The 20,218-nt window shown below is 36.9% G+C and overlaps 1 protein-coding gene across 2 annotated transcripts in view; it reads left to right on the forward strand.

Annotated features, from left to right (window-relative positions):
* The window catches only part of LOC121296216 (protein BANP-like), a 125,450-nt gene that overhangs the window by 52,237 nt on the left and 52,995 nt on the right, over window positions 1-20,218 (forward strand). For both annotated transcript variants that reach the window (XR_005947042.1, XM_041221526.1), the window contains exons 10-11: window positions 3,131-3,202; window positions 10,787-10,831. Coding sequence is in view for 1 of the 2 variants with exons in the window: in XM_041221526.1 (XP_041077460.1) it covers window positions 3,131-3,202; window positions 10,787-10,831 (117 nt within the window). In the remaining variant the exon portion in view is untranslated. The remainder of the gene's footprint in view (window positions 1-3,130; window positions 3,203-10,786; window positions 10,832-20,218) is intronic.

The following is a 20,218-nucleotide window of genomic DNA, read 5'->3' on the forward strand; positions in this document are numbered from 1 at the left end:
GAAAGAACTCATTTATTATAAGCCCTCACCCATTTGCATTGCAAACTAGACTGGTTCCTTTTGATTCCACTGGAAAGCCAAATATTGCCCCGGACGTTGTTCCTGGACATATTTACCCTACGATGTATACTTTTGCAGACCTTTTAAAATGAGAAAACTACCATCCATTGAGATCGTCCATGATTGCTTTTAGGAACATGAGACAGACTTCAGTCATCGATCCCCAGACCACTAGGATGAGCACCTATGGGATGAACTAGGCAGAATAGTAAGCACTTTATGACATTCCACTCTGGGTCGCAAGCCATTTTAGAAACAAATGGCAACCCCTATGATGCAGTGCGCTCATTATCAGTAAACTGTGCTGTTGCGTTAGATCAGAACCATTTGCAGCAAATGGAAAAGGGTCTGAAATGAGCTGCACTAGACACGACACATCTGTGCCTTGTGTTGATTGTTTAACAGCAGATGGTCCAACATTACCACGTGAACTTGGCCCAGAGTGCTCTGTTTGCACTCCGGGTGCCCTCTGACACCGCTGATGCAATCCTTATTGTCAGTTTGATGTGTACGGTATGTTTTCTCTTCCTTTAAATAGATTGTTTCCTTCCAGAGGAAATTAAACTGTTTGAAATACAGAAACTCGTTCCTTTGAAATCCACAATTGTTGCTGCAGAATGTTTTTTTAAATAGAAAGGGGACCTTGATGGATTTCCAGATCGGAAATCTTTAATATAAGCTCTCTTTCATTCAGGCTGATAGACATTTTTTTTTTCAGAGGGATCAGATGCCCCTTTTTTCATAGTCTGAATGCTTTTATTTGTTTCTATATTAAATACTGGTGAATTTAATGAAATGCACAGTGAGGGACAATGGCTCTGGCTCCAGTCACTGCAGGCAGGCAGACAGGCAGGCAGGAAGGCAGGTGGGCGGGCATGCGGACGGGCGCGCGCTATGGGAGTTTCCCTCACAATCATTCTGTCCTGGGCTGAATTGTCTGTTGGTTTTGTAGCCACTGGGGGATACGTAGAGTCTCATTTCTTGAAAACTGGATTTGAGACCCTTTAGAAGTACAATAAAGAGTGTTTTTTGGGGATACCTTTTATGTGGGTCAACTGAATCAAGTAGAGTAGCAGTGCTTCTTACCAAGGGAATATTTACACACGGCAAGCCAAAGACACTGTATAATTGTTACTAAGGTTACCAGGTGATGGTGCTTGATTGTTTCATTCATGCAACACTTTGTGTATTAAAATGTACGATTCCTTCTCTCTGTGCTGTTTTAGAAAGGGGGTCTGGTCCAGCGCAGCACTGAGGCGGTGGGTAGAGAGCTTTAGAAACAATGCTGAGATGTGCTTTGTTTGAACTGAACCATGTCACAAATTACATCCGGGGGCTGCAGTGTAACTGCATGGCTATAATTACACGTCTAGCAGTATAACTGCTTGGCTACAATTACATATCTAGCAGTATAACTGCTTGGCTATAATTAGACGTCTAGCAGTATAACTGCATGGCTATAATTACACGTCTGGCAGTATAACTGCATGGCTATAATTACACGTCTGGCAGTATAACTGCATGGCTATAATTACACGTCTGGCAGTATAACTGCATGGCTATAATTACACGTCTGGCAGTATAACTGCATGGCTATAATTACACGTCTAGCAGTAGAATTGCATGGCTATAATTACACGTCTAGCAGTATAACTGCATGGCTGTAATTACACATCTAGCAGTATAACTTCATGGTTGAGGGCATATTTCCATTTTTTGGGTTGGGTATGTGCTGTTGCTATGTGATGAATGAAATCTATGCTTCGATTGGCTGAGACGACAAAGAGTTGTGTAAATATGCATGTAAAATACACTCACTTTCAAGACCTCAAAGGAATCTTCTTCAGGTGGGAAGTAGAAACTGAAGGAAAGGAATGTTCCTCTTACAGTTCAGCCTCATACATTTTTTTTTAAATGTTCACCTCAAGACCTTGCCAGGGTTTTCTATGTACACATTCAGCTGATTAATTTAAAAGGTATCACCATAAAAACCTTTGTTATATTTCTCGCATATGAACATATTCTACAAGGCTTCAGAGTTGAACAGCTTGACTGGACTATTGGATAATCACTTCTAAACTGTGTCTCAAATATTCAACCACTATTCACTTCTCAGGCTGGGGGATTTAGGCTATTGAGTGAAATAAATGTTGAGGGACCAGAGAGAGTGTGAATTGAACACAGACCTGGTGAAGCCAATCCGAAATCAATGAAAGAAACATTTCCCACATTCTGCAGTTGTCACAGCACAGGATATATTTGATTATAGTGGGACAGAACAATGAGGACTTTCCAGTTTAAAAGCCATTGTAAAAATTGCTTCCAAACTTTAATTAAATGTAATAAGCTGATAAAATTTAAACAGTTGCCTACACTACTGCAAGGTGGGAGCTGAAAAATATAATATTATAAGCCTTTTTGATATTCTGTGCGTCTAGTTGCACTGCCAGTAAACAGGCAGGGAAAAACAACATACTGTTTCATAGCTAAGGTTGTGAACTTATGTTTAAACTGTAATAAATGATCTTCTTTTTAACATGGTTATGTTTGGCGACCCCTCTTTTAAAAGTGATAATAATTTTGCAGTTTATCATATATTATGCAGAGACATTTATGTTTCTTTGCTATGAATTAAAGTGTTTTTTTTTTTTTGTTTTTTTTTTTTGTAACTTTTTTAGAACTATTCCATCAGGATAAGATGCACAGGAATTTTGACAAATTACTCGTGGTTGATTTCTGTAGCAGGATTTAAAATCTAATACTTTTTCAGATTGACCATGTATGCCTGTTCTTTACTATGCTTTCACTATGCTTCCCTACTCTTCTTACCAGTTCTCCTAGAGTCACACTCTAAACCTTGACAGGCTGTACAGGTGGGTCAGTTAGTGCAGTATGAACTGAATTAATAGAGCAGAGCCAGCACCCTGGCTAGTGGAGCAATCTGTTGCCATACTCTGCTGTTCATGTCTGTTTAAAGGGGTTTCAGGAATTGTGACCAAAGTCTAGGATGGTAAGTGCAGTAGTTTTTCTGATCGTCTAATGCTCTCTTTGTCTCATGTTCTCCATGCAGATTCCCCAGGGTCACTTACACATCGCCCAGGTACCACAGGGGGAGCAAGTCCAGATCACACAGGACAGTGAGGTGAGGTGGGGGCACTTTACACACACACACATGCACACTCATGCACACACACTCACGTACACATATACTCTATGTTTATATATAATAATTGGCTTCAACACGTCGCCTTCCGTCTCCTTCAGATAGCATGGTAGAGATAGCCGGCTAGACTGATATTGTTGTTTTAAGTTGCACAGTGTCTTGCAGGGGAATGTTCTAAGAACATTTTATCTGGAACTCACTTTATTACAAGTAAGATCTGGCCATGAAGATGGAAAATGAACATTACACATCACACAAACATCATCCACTTAAAATGATACATCATCAGAGCTGTTATCAGCTCATTCAAGCATTCAAAACAAGAACAACTTTCTGTTACAAAATAATCAATGGTGTGTGCTTGAAGTCATGCAAAGATGCCAAGGTTTATAAGCACTGTTACTGAGAGTTAACCAATCATTATGATAAGATGGATCCCAGAATGACTTTGTACACAGACACATACCAGTGTTTCAGTCTAGGAGAGGACAGTGGGGTCCAGCCAGACTGTTTACACAGATCACAGTGAAGGGTAGAATATCTTGAATTAAGTCATATGAAAGGACATTGGTGAAGAGGATGTGTTATCGGGAAACCTGTGGATTATGTCCTTTTCACAGTATGTAAACTGGAAGGATTTAAATCTAAAATGTAAACCAAATGTAACTTTGAATGTGTGTTATGAAGTTCAGACGATCACCAAGCCAAAAACCCACAAACCAAATGCCCAAAATGTCCATCATATGCACCTTTGATTCAGTCCTCTCTGAAATGTAATCTGCATACCAAAATATGAATAATTATCACACAAGGAATACAAGTAAGCCATATTAGAGAAATTGGGGTGTGTATAAATATAGTTTTAATAATAATAATATAATAATAATAATATATAATATATATATATATATATATATATATATATATATATATATATATATATTTTTTTTTTTATATACCGCCTTTCATAGTGGACCACCATCACAAAGTGCTTTACAGAGGCAGGCTGTGAACTGTGCATTATATACATAGTCACTTGCAATAGGACAATGATTTAACATCTTATCCGCAAATTGCAAAAATACTCATGGAATTCCTTATTACAAGTCAATTACATTGTTTCTTTGGACAAATAAGCCAGTTTTTGTTTTTCATCACATTTCTGGGTGAAAAATGTGTATAAGGATCAATATAAAAAACATTCAAGAGTATGAATCTTTCAACAACAGTTCAAAATGTCTTCATTAATAGCTGTCTCAGTACGCAGCTATTAAGTGATTGATTTATAAATGAAAGCTTTAATATTTACAGGGAATAAAATGAAATATTTCACTTGTTTGGCCTTGGGCAGGGCTGCTGATTTACAGTGTTTTCTTTTCAATTATTCTAGTTTGAAAAGCATTCAAAGGTCTTGCTTTTGAAATTTGGTCAGCGTTTCAAACCGCTTTCTTATCTGAAGGAAGAAAAGGCAGCTGGTGGAACAAATGCCTTGTAACTGCTGATATTACTCATTAGATATATTAAATCTCAAGCGGATGTGAAGTATTGCTAGGAGACGTTTTTGTTTTGCATTCCTCTAAATAGGTAACAAATGGTTGTCCGGTTTTATTTAGCAATGTGTCATAAGTCTAGGTCCTCAGGGTAAAATGAAGATAATGGAGCTCGCTCTTTTTTTTTTTGTTAATGGCTCTATGAGAAGTAATTTCACTGTATACAAGTGCTTCCAAGTTTTCACTTCAGAATGCCCCTCAAAGACATTGACAAGCAGACAACTGCTGTTTCTCTCAGCTGTCTGTAATGTCAGACTGCTAGATTCTGGAATTCCCTTGGCACGTTGCTGTTTATCGGTCACACGCTGTATTTACATTTGGTTTCAAATAATATTCAAATGACTACCTGTGACAGGAGGTGTAAATATTTTTAGTACAGTGTATATTATCTGAGATATTTCTTTACATAGTACTTACTGTGATATAAAGTATATAGCTATAAAACACTCAATAGTAGTATATTGTATTTAGCAATACTACAGTAAACTTTGAATAGTCTTTCTCAATGTCTTCAGTTAAATAGAGAAAAGCTTCTAGTCTAAACGCTTGTCATAGAATTCTTCCTTGATTTACTAGATGTAGAGTTAATGTGTTGCGATACATCAACAGATGCCGTAAATACATGAACTCCTTTTACTGTAGTTCACAAAATGCTTCTTGAATGTTGAACAAATCTGTTGAACAAAGATTTATTGTTGATGTGAATACATGGGCCGTTGTTCTCAGTGAAGTTTTTCCTTTTAACAAAATATTCATTTTTTATGACCATTTTATCTTATTCCACATCATTGGATCTATCACGTGTCATTCTGTGACCCCTAACTGCAATGCATGTGCTTAGAATTAATATCATTAACATGTACAATATATGTTTAGAAATATATGTAGTCTAGTCTGACTTGAAGCTTATTTATTCTGTAAATATTTAATTCAAAATTAAGCACATGTTTGCACCTCATTTAACCCTTTGCGGTACATTTATTCAGCGACTGTCAGGCGCATTAGGTCAATTTTTTTATTTTCACACATGCTGTTTATTTTACACCCGATGTTTAAAAGGAATTGTATTCAAAGTAAAACAGCTTTAAAAGACACAGTACTGCATCTCCAATCCCGCCCACCCCTTGTTCGCTGTATTTATCACATACCTCTTTACAGTCGTGCATACTGATAAATATCACCCGATCACTCATTTTACCACCAAACTCCTCAAGAATGCTATCCATGTTATTATTTTATTACTATAACATCTCAAAAAGCTTGGTAAATGTCTGTGATATTTTTTCAGGGCTGGATGCGGAAGCAGCTATCTTGTTTGTTTATGTCCGTGTGATGTCTGTGGTGCAGGGACTGTGTATTGTATTCCAGAGAAAAAACAACTAGAGACCCGTGCTTGATGTCCGACATCGGATCGGAAAGGGAAAATTGTAATGTAGGACTGCAAAAGTTTAATGTCGGCTCTGATCCCAGTAGATAGCATAAGAACATCAGAACATAAGAAAGTTTACAAACAAGAGGAGGCTATTCAGCCCATCTTCCTCGTTTGGTTGTTAGTAGCTTATTGATCCCAAAATCTCATCAAGCAGCTTCTTGAAGGATCCCAGGGTGTCAGCTTCAACAACATTACTGGGGAGTTGATTCCAGACCCTCACAATTCTCTGTGTAAAAAAGTGCCTCCTATTTTCTGTTCTGAATGCCCCTTTGTCTAATCTCCATTTGTGACCCCTGGTCCTTGTTTCTTTTTTCAGGCTGAAAAAGTCCCTTGGGTCGACACGGTCAATACCTTTTAGAATTTTGAATGCTTGAATTAGGTCGCCACGTAGTCTTCTTTGTTCAAGACTGAACAGATTCAATTATTTTAGCCTGTCTGCATATGACATGCCTTTTAAGCCCGGAATAATTCTGGTCGCTCTTCTTTGCACTCTTTCTAGAGCAGCAATATCTTTTTTATAGCGAGGTGACCAGAACTGCACACAATATTCAAGATGAGGTCTTACTAGTGCATTGTACAGTTTTAACATGACTTCCCTTGATTTAAATTCAACACTTTTCACAATGTATCCGAGCATCTTGTTAGCCTTTTTTATAGCTTCCCCACATTGTCTAGATGAAGACATTTCTGAGTCAACAAAAACTACTAGGTCTTTTTCATAGATTCCTTCTCCAATTTCAGTATCTCCCATATGATATTTATAATGTACATTTTTATTTCCTGCGTGCAGTACCTTACACTTTTCTCTATTAAATGTCATTTGCCATGTGTCTGCCCAGTTCTGAATCTTGTCTAGATCATTTTGAATGACCTTTGCTGCTGCAACAGTGTTTGCCACTCCTGCTACTTTTGTGTCGTCTGCAAATATAACAAGTTTGATTACTATACCAGAATCTAAATCATTAATGTAGATTAGGAATAGCAGAGGACCTAATACTGATCCCTGTGGTACACCACTGGTTACCACACTCCATTCTGAGGTTTTTCCTCTAATAAGTACTTTGTGTTTTCTACATGTTAACCACTCCCTAATCCATTTCCTTGAATCCCAACTGCGTTCAGTATGAGAATTTTGTGCGGGACTTTGTCAAAAGCTTTCTGGAAATCTAAATAAACCATGTCATATGCTTTGCAATTATCCATTATCGATGTTGCATCCTCAAAAAAGCAAGTTAGTTAGACACGATGTCCCTTTCCTAAAACCACGTTGACTGTCTCCCAGGACCCTGTTACCATATAGGTAATTTTCCATTTTGGATCTTATTATAGTTTCCATAAGTTTGCATATAATAGAAGTCAGGCTTCCTGGTCTGTAGTTACCTGGTTCAGTTTTGTTTCCCTTTTTGTGGATCGGTATTACGTTTGCAATTTTCCAGTCTGTCGGTACAACCCCTGTGTCAAGAGACTGCTGCATGATCTTGGTTAGCGGTTTGTAAATTACTTCTTTCATTTCTTTGAGTACTACTGGGAGGATTTCATCCGGCCCAGGGAATTTGTTTATTTTAAGAGCTCCTAGTTCCTTTAATACTTCTGCCTCAGTTATGCCAAAGTTATTTAAAACTGGATAGGAACTGGATGACATGTGGGGCATGTTGACCTCCCTTCTTTTTGCTGTCTGGTCACCACTGTCAATGTTGTCCTGGATGTTGTTCCTTTCATTCTCTTGTTGTTGGTTCTGCTCATCAAAATTCTGAAGTGACTCAAATCTGTTGGTTGTTTTGATTTCTGGTGGTTGTGTTTGACGAAGTTTCTTTTTTTCCCTGCTTCTGCCTACCTGAACCCAGCTGTTCTGACCTTCTATCTCCCTGGTGGCTTTCAGTCTGTTAGGGGTGATGCAGACTTCCATGAATTGTGGGTGTGCCAGTTCCTCAAGATCCTGTTGCTGTCTCACTTCTTCCAGCTTTCTAGCATACTTACTAGTTTATGCAAATCCTGGATCGCGCGGCACTTTACACACACTTTGTTTAGCTCTGCTGGGTTTTCTCGGATTTCCCACATCAAGCAGGTGTCTCAGATTACTGGCTTGAAGACCAGGTTGAGGTTTTTTTTTTTGAAGTTTAGTTTCTTCTGCAGCCGTCAACCTGCTTTCAAACTGCTTCTAAACTGCTCTGTACTTTTCCACGCCTGTACTTCTCCCACTCGCTGTCGCTGGGAAGACTGCCTCGTTTAACTGTACATAACCTTCTGCTTTCTGAAGTTATGCACCCATCTGAGAAGTCAATCTTTGAATCTTTGTTGACTCTGTGGTAATTGGCACTAACGTAAAACAAAAGTATAATTAAAAAACAAAAAAAAAACAACTTTTTTTTTGTCTTTGAAGCATCAGTGGGATTTTACAGCTCATATTTAAACATTAATCTCTGCTGCAGGTAGGGAAGATTGGAAGGGCAATTTATTGTCAAACCACAAATCGTCCTCCACTTAAGCAAAGCTGCCAGGAAAGCTGGCCCAGCTAACAGCTGCATTGCACCTGTTAACCTTTATACTTGACAGAAACTGTGGTGTCTTTCTGAGAAACGTGCTTTTTGAAGTCCAGCTTCCGAAATACACAGTGGTATATATCCACACATGCTGGGGCTTATTTAGTGCTGAATTTGGGTCCTGGCATAAAAGTTGAAAAATGTAAGCCTATACAACATGGTTAATTGAGTGTTAAATAACAATCAATGAAGTGCTAAAGAAATGAGCTGAGGTCTTAAACACACCAAATTATAGCTGCTAACAGTTGTTTCAGCAATACACTCATGGTCATTCTTATTGCGTCATTGTATTTCCTATGGCTTGTTCTGTGCCAGTACACAAATTCAGCTATACATAAACAACCTATAAACAACATCTGTACAGCTTGTCTGTAGTGCATACAGACCATCAGTCAACAAATATCTATAAAAAAACCAAATTGTAGGCAAAAAAGGCTTCAAGAGCCAAAAAAAAAACAAAAGGTAATTGTTGTGTATCCCTTTGTGTTGACTCAGGATTGAACACGGATGTCTGTGGCCTATTGGGGGGGAAAATATGACTCAGACCTATTTGATGCTTTTTTAAAGTTAGAAATGGCTTCTTTGGAGAGACTGTTTGTTAATCCTTCTGATGTTTTCTCCCATGGCGGGTTTATTGACCCACATGGTTATTTAAAAGGATGCTTTATAACAAGGGAACATTATGGCTTGAAAGTCTAAGAGCCAGCATCACCTGTTTACCTGCTGTGGGCTGTTACTTATTTAAAAACAGTGGCTAATCTAGCTTGGGTTACAGGTGTCTAAGGCAGAACAGAAGAGCAGCGCCTAACTCAAAGCACGCAACAGAGGAAATATCAAATAGTAAAACTGATTTTTTTTGAGTAATTGCAGTAAAAGCCACTCTGTTTGGTTGCAGAAAAAAGTAAAGGGACAGTAAGAAAACGATAACTTTGAAACTGTAATTTGAAGCTTCAATTTTACTCTGGAAAAGGTCATTTGAATCTAAATATACTTTAGTATGAGGATGGTACTGTATGTTCATCAGAAGGTATTACAATTATTTTAAGCGTATTGGGCTGGAAATCAGTGGAACTCAAGTTTTACTTTCTATTCCGTCCGTATTTTTCTGAAAAGTTTCAGACAGTCTTAACTAAAGACGATGCTGCATAGCGGTATGTTTTCCTTTTCATCTTTGAGTAAAGCAAGATGATAGAAGCAGAAGCTTTACAGTAATAAGGAGATCCACTAAAAATCTGGGAACAGAATCCTGCCATTCATTTTGCAGGAATCAAAGGGAGTGAAATAGCGTTTAATCACTTTCTCTACTGTCAGTTCCAGGGGCTTCTAGTTCCTTCCTAAGGGAATGCTGTGCCTGGTTTTGGCTTGGGCTCATGAGGAAAGCGTTTTCAAGTCTGGGAATTTATTGCTTCAGTAGTTCAGCAGCTTTGATGTGCTGCACTGCGAGAGGGGCACGGAATAATTCACTGATAAAGAGGATTGATCAGCAGGGAGGAAGGAATTAGAACAGGATTAATAGTAGCGCAAAGGCTTTCCAGTTAAGCTGTGCTCCTATGGAACTCTTCCAGCAGCAGGCACTAATTACAAGGATGTTATACCTGCGCTACCTGGGTGGAAAGTGATAAGGGTTCTCAGCAGTTTCAACCCTGCTTTCTGTAAACAGGGTTACTAAAAGTTTTAAAAGATTGATGGATGAATTGTTGCACAGCGCAAACTATGAATGGATTGCTTCACAGCTCAAATTATGTGACAAATAACATCTAGCATACAAGTATTTTCTTGATTACCAAAACTTCATTGTATAATTTAAAATGGGGTCTCATAAAAGGTCAGACAAAATCTTATTCTGCTTTCTGACCGTAGCATTTCACGGCCCATCTAATGTCTTGGCAAAATAAAAAAAACTGCAATATTATGCTAAGATATCCTATAAGATGTGAAGTTGCTAGCAAATTAAATTATCTTGCAAGACAAATCTTAGTATGTTGTTTGTTTGTTTTGTTTTTTTTTATGTATAAGTAACTCTTCTGGTTTTGTTTTTTAGGGTAACCTGCAGATACACCAAGTGCATGTTGGACAAGACGGTCAGGTAAGATTTACTTTCCTTTCTGACTTATAAATTGATTTTTTTTTTTTTTGCAGGGGAATGCTGTTTTGGGGAACCAGTTCCAGAACTCTGGTCACAAACACATAAATCCCATTTCACACATGTGAACCCAAAAAATTAACTACCAAGCTTTAGCTGGTCTTTCCTTGGACACAGCCGTAGAGCAAGGCTGGGCAACTCGGTCATGGAGGGCCATTTCTGCACCAGGTTTAAAACTTAATTAACAGCTTTGGGAACTAGAATGAGATTTGGTTCAATTAAACAATTAGGAACATAGTTGGGACAAATAGTTTGACTTGGTTGCACCAAATTTGCATAAGTTGTAAGTTATGTTAGTTAAAGCGTAAGTCTTTACTAACTTTTATTTCACATGTTAGCTTAGTGGAGGGTTTTTGGTTTTAACTTCACGGTTTTAATGCTTGGGCAAATATAGTGGATACATTGCTCAAAGCCTCTCACTTTCCCAGCATGTCTGTCTACAGCATATTCTTTAAGAGTTGTTGTCCTAAAGAGGGCAGCAGCGACACAGCAGGACCAATTACACACTATAGCCCTGCTCTATGCTTCGAATATATATATATATATATATATATATATATATATATATATATATATATATATATATATATATATGTGTGTGTGTGTGTGTGTGTGTCAGTTCCTGGCAGTGAACCCCTTGATAATTAACACCACCGTTGTGAACTGCCTGTCACACTCAGGAACACTAGGAATCTCAGTGCTGCTCTGTCTGCAAGCTGCATGGCCAGGAACTTTAGGGCTACTTCTGAAGCCCTTGCCTCTCCCTCCAGATGTGGTGAATAAGCCACACACACACACACACACACACACACACAAGAGCCTGGAAGGACTAAACAACACTGATCTTGAAATTTAAAACCAGCTACGTTCTTTGCTTTTCCTTTTTAGTGAAGCATTCTCAGGTTTCTCTTACCCCTTGTCAGATTCGCTTTGTTTATGTTTTTAAAGCCATGTCATGAGTTTGCTTGTTTATGGTCAGTAGCGTCATTTATTTGGATGTGCTAATTACAAAGTTGTGTTTTGTAACTGAGGGAAGCTTTGATGCCTTGGCGCAGGTCAAAATTACAACAGAGTGTAGATACATATGCAAATTATATTCGTATTCACCCCTGTCAAAGACACTGCGGTCTGTTCAGTTAATCATTATCTCAGACATTACCATGCAAAACTGATAGGTGCCTAGAACATTACTCTACCAGCATGCAAACGTGATTTTCGCTTTTTCTTTCAGCAGACCTGGCGATTATTTGAGACCGGTGTCACAGGAAATAAATTAGCTGCTATGTAAGTTAGCGTTTGCCGTTTTCCGCCTTTCTACGCATACGCGAATCTCTGAACTTAAAGGCAAGGTTCTCTATGGTGATTTAGCCAAAATGACAGGACGTCATTTCTATTTTTTGTGAGAAACGAAAACAGCTATTGCATTGCAGACAGTAATTTTTGTTTAAATATGTTGTGATCTTATTTATCAAAGTGATTGCAGACGGTATTTTTTTGTTTAAAAAGGTGACATTTATCGTAATGTATATTTACGTTTAATTTGTATTATAAATACGTTTTATCTTCAGGAAATTGCTCGCTGTATTTTTTTTAAATACATATTTTAAAAACCATTATTTTGTTTGTATAATTTATGTCTGTGCATAGTTAAAATCATTAATTACCAATTGTGTATTTCCTTTAAAAAATGTTTGTGGACGTGTCATATACTATTCAGCAAATACGTGTTTAATACATCATGTTTATGTAGGCTCACTTTAACAAAGTTATATTATTTTCATGGTAAATTGCTCGGTGACTTTGAAACTTTTCAATAAATTGAGTGGGAAAGTGGGTACAAACACTTTTCTTCATGTAGAGAATAATGTTTTTGATGTTGTAATTAACTCTACGTGGAGTATCTAAACCTGTTAATACAGAAAACGTACACGTTTTTAGTGGAAGATGGTGTTTTCAAGCATGTAATCTGAGAAACGCACAAAACGTTTGGCTTCCGATACATACCATTTTAAAGTGCAGTTACATTATCCTGTAATCCTAGTTGACATGGTGGATGTACTCGCACAGCACCAAATACTGTACAATTCAGGTAGCTCTCCAATTAAATGCAGTACCCTGTGCAAATCTCTCATGCTCACTTCTACAATGAAAGTCCCCACTCACCAGTTGTTATGTTTCAGGAAAGATAAAACGTCATATCACAGGTTATACTTTTTACTTGTAGAACTTGTAGATTATTATGTGAAACGCTGTGTGGGAATGAAATATATATATATATATATATATATATATATATATATATATATATATATATATATATATATATATATATATATATATATATATATAGGTAGCGGGCGTCTGTACAATTCGTGCACGTTTCTGACGTTTTAATAGTAAGCTGCAAAAATGTCTGTTCTCAATAATTTAACAGGCCTGTGTTGCAATAAGCTATTAGTGAGATTTATTTCATACTTTATTAAAAATTGCATTTTTCATTCTTTTTGAAAATACATGAAAGTGTATTTCACCGCTTCATTTATTCCAGTGCAGTTCTAAATCTCTCGGAGTGAAGAATTTCACTGCTTGAAACGGGGAAACTATCTATACAAGTTAAGCGTCTGATAGCTTGACCGGCATTTCAAAACTGGCTGATAGCTTGACCGCAGTATATTGCACATCAAAACAAATCGCGACAAATGTATATGGTTTCTGATACAGTATGTCAACACATACAAATTAAAGATATATTTATTTCTCTTTCGCTGTATTATTTGAATGAAGAAAACCTTATATAAATATCCTCAGCGATTACAAATTTAAAATGACAATGCTGGTGAGAATTTGCCACGTCTTTTTACATTGGGAATTAAACTTAACACCTATTATTAAATAATATATTATATGTCGTATTCGAAACTTATTACATTTTAAACACAAAAAAATTTGAGCACATAAGCAATAAATCGTACGACAAATGATAAATTATTTCTCCTTATGCCATAACCCATGTACAACATAATGCATGTATTGTATTTATTTCTGTTTCGCGAATACTTGCAAATATATTGTAAGTATATGTATGAAGAAAACCTATAATATAAAGTAGCCAGCGATTTAAATGTAATCTTTGTAAACCTACGTAGCCTAAAGTTAACCTATTATTAAATAATAATAATAAAAACATGTTATTAATATTACAACGACGTGTTTTCGATTTTTACCACATATAATGTAGCTTTTAGTAAAGATCCTGACAACATTTTTAAGAGTAAAATATTTACTAGATACACTGGAAAGATCGCAGTAGCAGTCTGTTCTAAATTAAAGTTCGCAGACAGAAAAACTCGACGGCTTAACCTTGCCTAAGATTCGCGCATGCGTAGAAAGGCTCAAAAAGGCAAACGCTAATTTATTTCCTGTGCCACCGGCGTTTATATTTGATCTCTAGCTTCACATGCTTCATGCGGTCATTGAGAAGCTGCATTCTAAATACCTGTGTTCTTACGAGAATAATGTGATTGTGGGTGGGGGTAAGCTTGGACCGTCAACACACCGTAACAGTAAGCCAGAATAGTCAGTATGTTTTTTTTTTTTTTTTTTTTTTTTTTTTTTTTTTAAATAAATACACCACCCACTCCTTATATCGCACGTGTCGGGGTCCAATACAAATGCTGGTAAACAAATAGGCTAATAACAAATACTGTACAACCACTCTCTCGTTTTATCGTGGGCGTCAGGGTCCAATATAAATCCAATACGCAACACACTTTTTCTCATTTTTCGTATAAAAAGCAGCACACCATTTTAATTCACACTGTGGAGGGCAATTGCTTCTCATCAACTTAAGTCTCCAATAAATTTCATGGATCTTCCTTTCCTTTGAAAGAATCCATTCACAACATAGGAGGCTTGTTGCTAGGGAGCTGGCGTCTTGTGACTTTTGAAAGTGCATTGCTTATAAAACCAATTCATCAAGTAGATATTTAATTTGCTTTTTGTTATTGTGCAATGCGTGTGTACGATAACAGTACAATATTAATGCTTTGTTTTTAATTGTTCTGTATATTTTAGTTTGTGATGTGCAGTACAAAATAAAACGAACTGTAATGCGAAGTGAAATTGCCTATGTATATTGCAGCTAAGGCATGCGCAGTTAGACTGTAAAAATGGGGAGCCAACTCCAGGACCGCGATATATTCAAATCCAAAATTGTTACTGTGCTGCACTGAAAAAAAAAATAAAATAAAATTATAAGAAACATGCTACAAAAGGATTACTGTATATCCCTGTAGGTCTTCCATTCTGAGTGCAGGCTATCCTTCCATAAAAAAAAAAAAAGCAGTTCACCACATTTTAGGCCTGGTTTTTAGTCACATATGTGAACGTGCAAAGGCACCTTAAAAATGCGAATGTGAACAGGGTTGCACACCTAAATATGGGCCCAGTAGTGTGAACGGGGTCATAGAGGAGAGCGAGAAGAAAAGATGGTGTTTTAGGAATTTATATTTGCTAACTTACCCATACAGCAATAGTGGCAGCACTGTCTGGGAACAGTGTATAAACCTTCAACTTAATTCAACTAGGAAACATTTTCATAAGGATAAAAAAATTAAATCAATGTAAATTCTGTAGTCAATTTAAACCCAGAATAATGTGATTAAAACCATCCATTTTTGCTTGAGGATCTAAATGAAATAAGGAGATGCATGCAAGCATTCCGCCTTTGTTGTCAGTATGGAAAAGAAAATTGCATTTGGTTTGTTTGTAAACAACTGGTATGTTGTATGCTAGCTTGCTCGTTAAGCAAAAATATGATTATGTAACAGAACACTGTGTTCCTTTGAAGACATGTGGGTACCCATACCAGTAGAAACCTGAAGGGCATGACTGAACCACTTCCACATTCTTGGACTACATATAAGAAGAGATAGGATTAAGAAAATATGAGAGCTGTTATTCCTGATGCTTCTTTGACAATAGATATTTGCAAACATAAAGTAGCTGTACTGTTTTAAAAATACATTATGTAGTTAATGCTTTGTGTGTAGGGTGTCTCTTATTGTATTCAAGATGTTACCTCGTCCAGTTTGGATTCTGTCAGCACAAACTGCAAAATTATAATAAGACACCTTCCAAATGACACATTAACTTCTTATAAATTACAAAATATTTTACTGAGCAATTAATATTAAACCTAAACATGTGTTGTGGCGTTTGTGTCATACACATGAAGACATCTGTACACAATATAAGATATACTGGAGTTTTGACAGATCCATAACTGTGATTGGTTGATTTGTTGCATGTAATTTATTGTTCTGCTCACTGGATAGGATGTTGAAGCACATGCATTGTGTTCCGAATTGTTAATTTGATCAAATGAGTAAGTCCCAAATACAAAACATTCTGCACTTTCCGTAAACACCATAAATCTGTTTGGAAGTGCCTTTACTGAAGGAGATCTTTTGGTCTTGGTGTTTTGGAGCTTAATTGGACAGCAAAAGTTCTTGTTATGTTGTTAGTAGGATACAGTTTAGAAGTAGACAATTACTACAGTTCCATAGTACATGACCTTTGATTTATTCATAGGACGCATGCACTGATTTATATTGAATCTGCTGTCCAAAGCTGTTCCTATGGGAGAAGTGAAGTTGAAAGGATTGCTTAATAACACAAACTCTTGACACTTCCCATTTGTAAAGACAATCCTGAACTATTCCCAGCCTTCTCCAATCGGTGAGAACCAGCTCCCGTAGAAGGGAATAAATATCAAGCATTCCATGAGCCATTGCTGTTCCATTCACAGGTCCATGGGCTGCTCTAAACCGAGAAGGAATATGCTACCCGCTGCAGGCTCCAATCATGAGTCACTTTGCTAAGATGTGGTTTTGCTTAAGCTTGTTTCCTGCTCTTAATTCATAAAGCGCATCTGCAAGTCCGCTCCAACCAGATGGTTGATATTGAAAACAGAAGTTTACTTTATGTTTGTCTAAACAATAGATCAGTGTTGTATTAGCCAATAGAGCAACACTTTGGAACATTGTTCTTGTTAATCCATCGTATGGGCTAAAGTGTACATAACTTGGTGTGGGTGTGAGTTATCTTTAATTAACGTATTTAGTTCACCTATCAATATTTGTTTCAGTTATTGCATTGCTTTTTTAAATGTACACGTTTAAAGCATCATCAATAGTGCTCTCAGAATCATGTTTAACCTCCAACAGCATCTGGTACAGTACACCGTAATGTAACCCCTAAATTGCACCCCTGGAACTAATGGATGTAAAAAACGCATCAGTTAGAAATACCAATTTGGATAAATGTGGTATTTCTAAGTTTTAAAAAGTTACCAGCAAGAAGAATATACTACAGTGCTCCCCCTTTTTTTCTAAAACTGTTGTCTGCAGCCATAGATAAGAACCCTCTCTATACAGTTTGTGCTCCGACTAGAGTTATGGGGCAGTTGGGAGCCCTTGCTATAAAGCCTTATAACCTGTTCCGCTGTATAATCTATTGTCATTGGAGTCTAGTTTGCTTAAATAGTAAAATTATAAAATGAAAAGGAAAATCAATCAACACTGGGTTGAGCAAAGCTGCTAATGGCAAAGCAGGAGACGCTCAAGCTCTCACAACCCCCCTGTGTGTGGCTGCTGGTGTAATTTATTCATGTTTTCTGCTGTTCAGGAATGGAAGGAAACCCTAATGAAATGACTTTCACCACAATGAAAGCCTTCCTCTGATGAAATAATTCTTTCTTTCATTAATTGGAATCCAAACCCTAACCGCAGAGCAGATCAGAACGTACAGTATTTCAAAGAAGGATAAAGAAATATGCATCATGACCACAGAGTGGTCTGACGCTGAGCTCCCGCAGCGAGTGTTGAGAGTGACATGGTGGCTTTCTCATCAAGACAGAGACCAGCAGCTCAGAGAGTGTAAATCACTGGTGGTTTGGAAAGACATCACAGGATGACAGAGGCTGCGAATCAATCTCTTCTGTGCATTCAGAATTAAGACATATTGGTCCCCTCTCACTTTCAAACGAGAGGGGACTAATAGCTAATGAGGCTTTCTGTGTAGTCCTTTGACCCAAATCCCAAACTTAATTTGATGGTTAATAATAATAATAATAATAATAATAATAATAGTAATTTGCTACTGCACATGTAAGGCTGTTATTTCATCCTCTGACCTGAAATAATAGTATTTGCTACTGCACATGTAAGGCTGTTATTTCATCCTCTGACCTGAACTCCTAGATGGGGTTATAGTGGTATATGTTAATTTTAAGTGTATTTTATTTCTTCTAATACAGGATTAAGAAAAAAATGGATGAATTGCAGAACTAGTAATATGGTACTGCTCTTGCTATATACAGTCAATACTCAGATATCATTACCTAGATACATGTCTGTTGCGTTTTACCGCCCTTGTATTAAGAATAAAATCAATCCCCATTATATATATATATATATATATATATATATATATATATATATATATATATATATAATATGTATATATACACACATTGTTTATTAATGTATGTGTGTGTAACAAATAATGCACTTAATCATGTTTTTGTGCATTTTCATTTGCAAGTGCTCTGTGACATTAGGGCCTTATCATGAACTATATTCTGCAATTTTGAATACTGACTTTGGATACAGTTTTATTTTGGAAACTGGTGGGTTGTGTTTTTTTTTTTATTTTTTTAAATTTTTTGCTAAATCGCATTGTCTTTCATTTAACCAGTTCTGTGCACGGGCAACATTTTGATTTCATTTTGCTGTTGGGTCATTAATAGGTAATTTTACATAATGCTAGAACAATATATACTGGATTTAAAAATTTGTACTGTATTACAGTCCACGTGTCGTCTATTTTGGCAAGTGATAATTTTCAGGAATGTATTGTTCTGAATTAAAATACTACTTCTATTGAAAATATAGTACTGTACCAACAAAGTAAACTACAGTACATCAAATGGAAGCCTACTTTTTTTAAAACACAGTCCTTTCAGCTATGTATTTTCTGATGTATCTTTTTTGTGTTACCTGAAAAAACGGACGTGTTTGTCTTTTGCTGTGTTATTCCCTCAACTCGTAAAAAAAAAAAAAATATTGAAAGAATCAATGAAAGACGCCTCTGGATGAAAAATGAAACTAACAGTAGGACTGTCTTCAGATAGTTAAAAATTTGAGACAGATTGCTGTAAACATCCTGCCTTAACCCTGCTGAATCAAATCTTCCATGAGCGATTGTGACAAAGTGCCCGCCTCTGTGTCAATTTTTTTGTTATATGTTGCGTGTGGTGTGTTAAATGTTGATGTATAGGCATTGGTACATGAGATATAAACGGGTCTGTATTTCACATGTGTTTAAAAATGTATAATTGTATTTAGGCACGGGATTGTACATTACTTCACGTGCATTTAAAGTAGTTAATATGTGAGCACGAGGTTGCACATAATTAATTCACGTGCTGGGATTCAAGTGAATAATTAATTGGTAATTGAATCCCAGCACAACAGTTTATATAGATGCACGTTTTACTCACTCGGGGTTGGGTGTTCAGTGAATAGGGAACGGGAGAGAGAGGAGGAGGAATAGAGTTGGATATCAATTGCTATTGCGTGCTGGTGGGACCAGCACGATACTTGTTTATTTAAAACTCACCGTGTTTGTTTGTGTGTCGATCTGCTCACCGTTTGTTTAGTAAGTCCGTTTTGTGTGTCTATTTATTTTGGTGTAAAGTTCCATGTCCTGCCTTTTGTCTGTGTAAACCGTTTTATTTTCAATAAACCGGCGCAAGCAAGCGTCCCCATCATTTCACTTCATCTGTTTTGTCTGGGTGTATTCCCTTCCTGGTTCTGACGTCACCCACTCCGGCCGTCTTTTTGACAGCAATCTGCCATCATCATGAGCCATCTCTTGTGATTTGGCAGATATAAGAAAAAATAAAAAACAAAACGGCAGCAGTGCCAAAGAAAAATATGTGCTACAATAATTGTCTCCCTGTACAGTTCCCCAAGTCATATTTTTTCTTTCCGTACAAAATGTGTGTGTGTGTGTGTGTGTGTGCGCGCAGGGCAGGGGGTTGTTTGAGTGTTTTAACCCCTTACCAATGACAAGTATACTGTCACTAGAAAATTACTAAATATTAAAAAATAAAAAGTAGTTTTTAAATCATATATGACATAACACCTTTAATAATACCTGCTGTAAAAACAACCTGATTTCCCATACAGTAACATTAAACCTGATAGGGTTCATTTCTGTGTCACGGTGAGATAGGCACAGTAATTGCCTGCAATTTCTTACACT

Source organism: Polyodon spathula, chromosome 21 (genome assembly GCF_017654505.1).
Source record: "Polyodon spathula isolate WHYD16114869_AA chromosome 21, ASM1765450v1, whole genome shotgun sequence".
In the NCBI taxonomy this organism is placed as follows: domain Eukaryota; kingdom Metazoa; phylum Chordata; class Actinopteri; order Acipenseriformes; family Polyodontidae; genus Polyodon; species Polyodon spathula.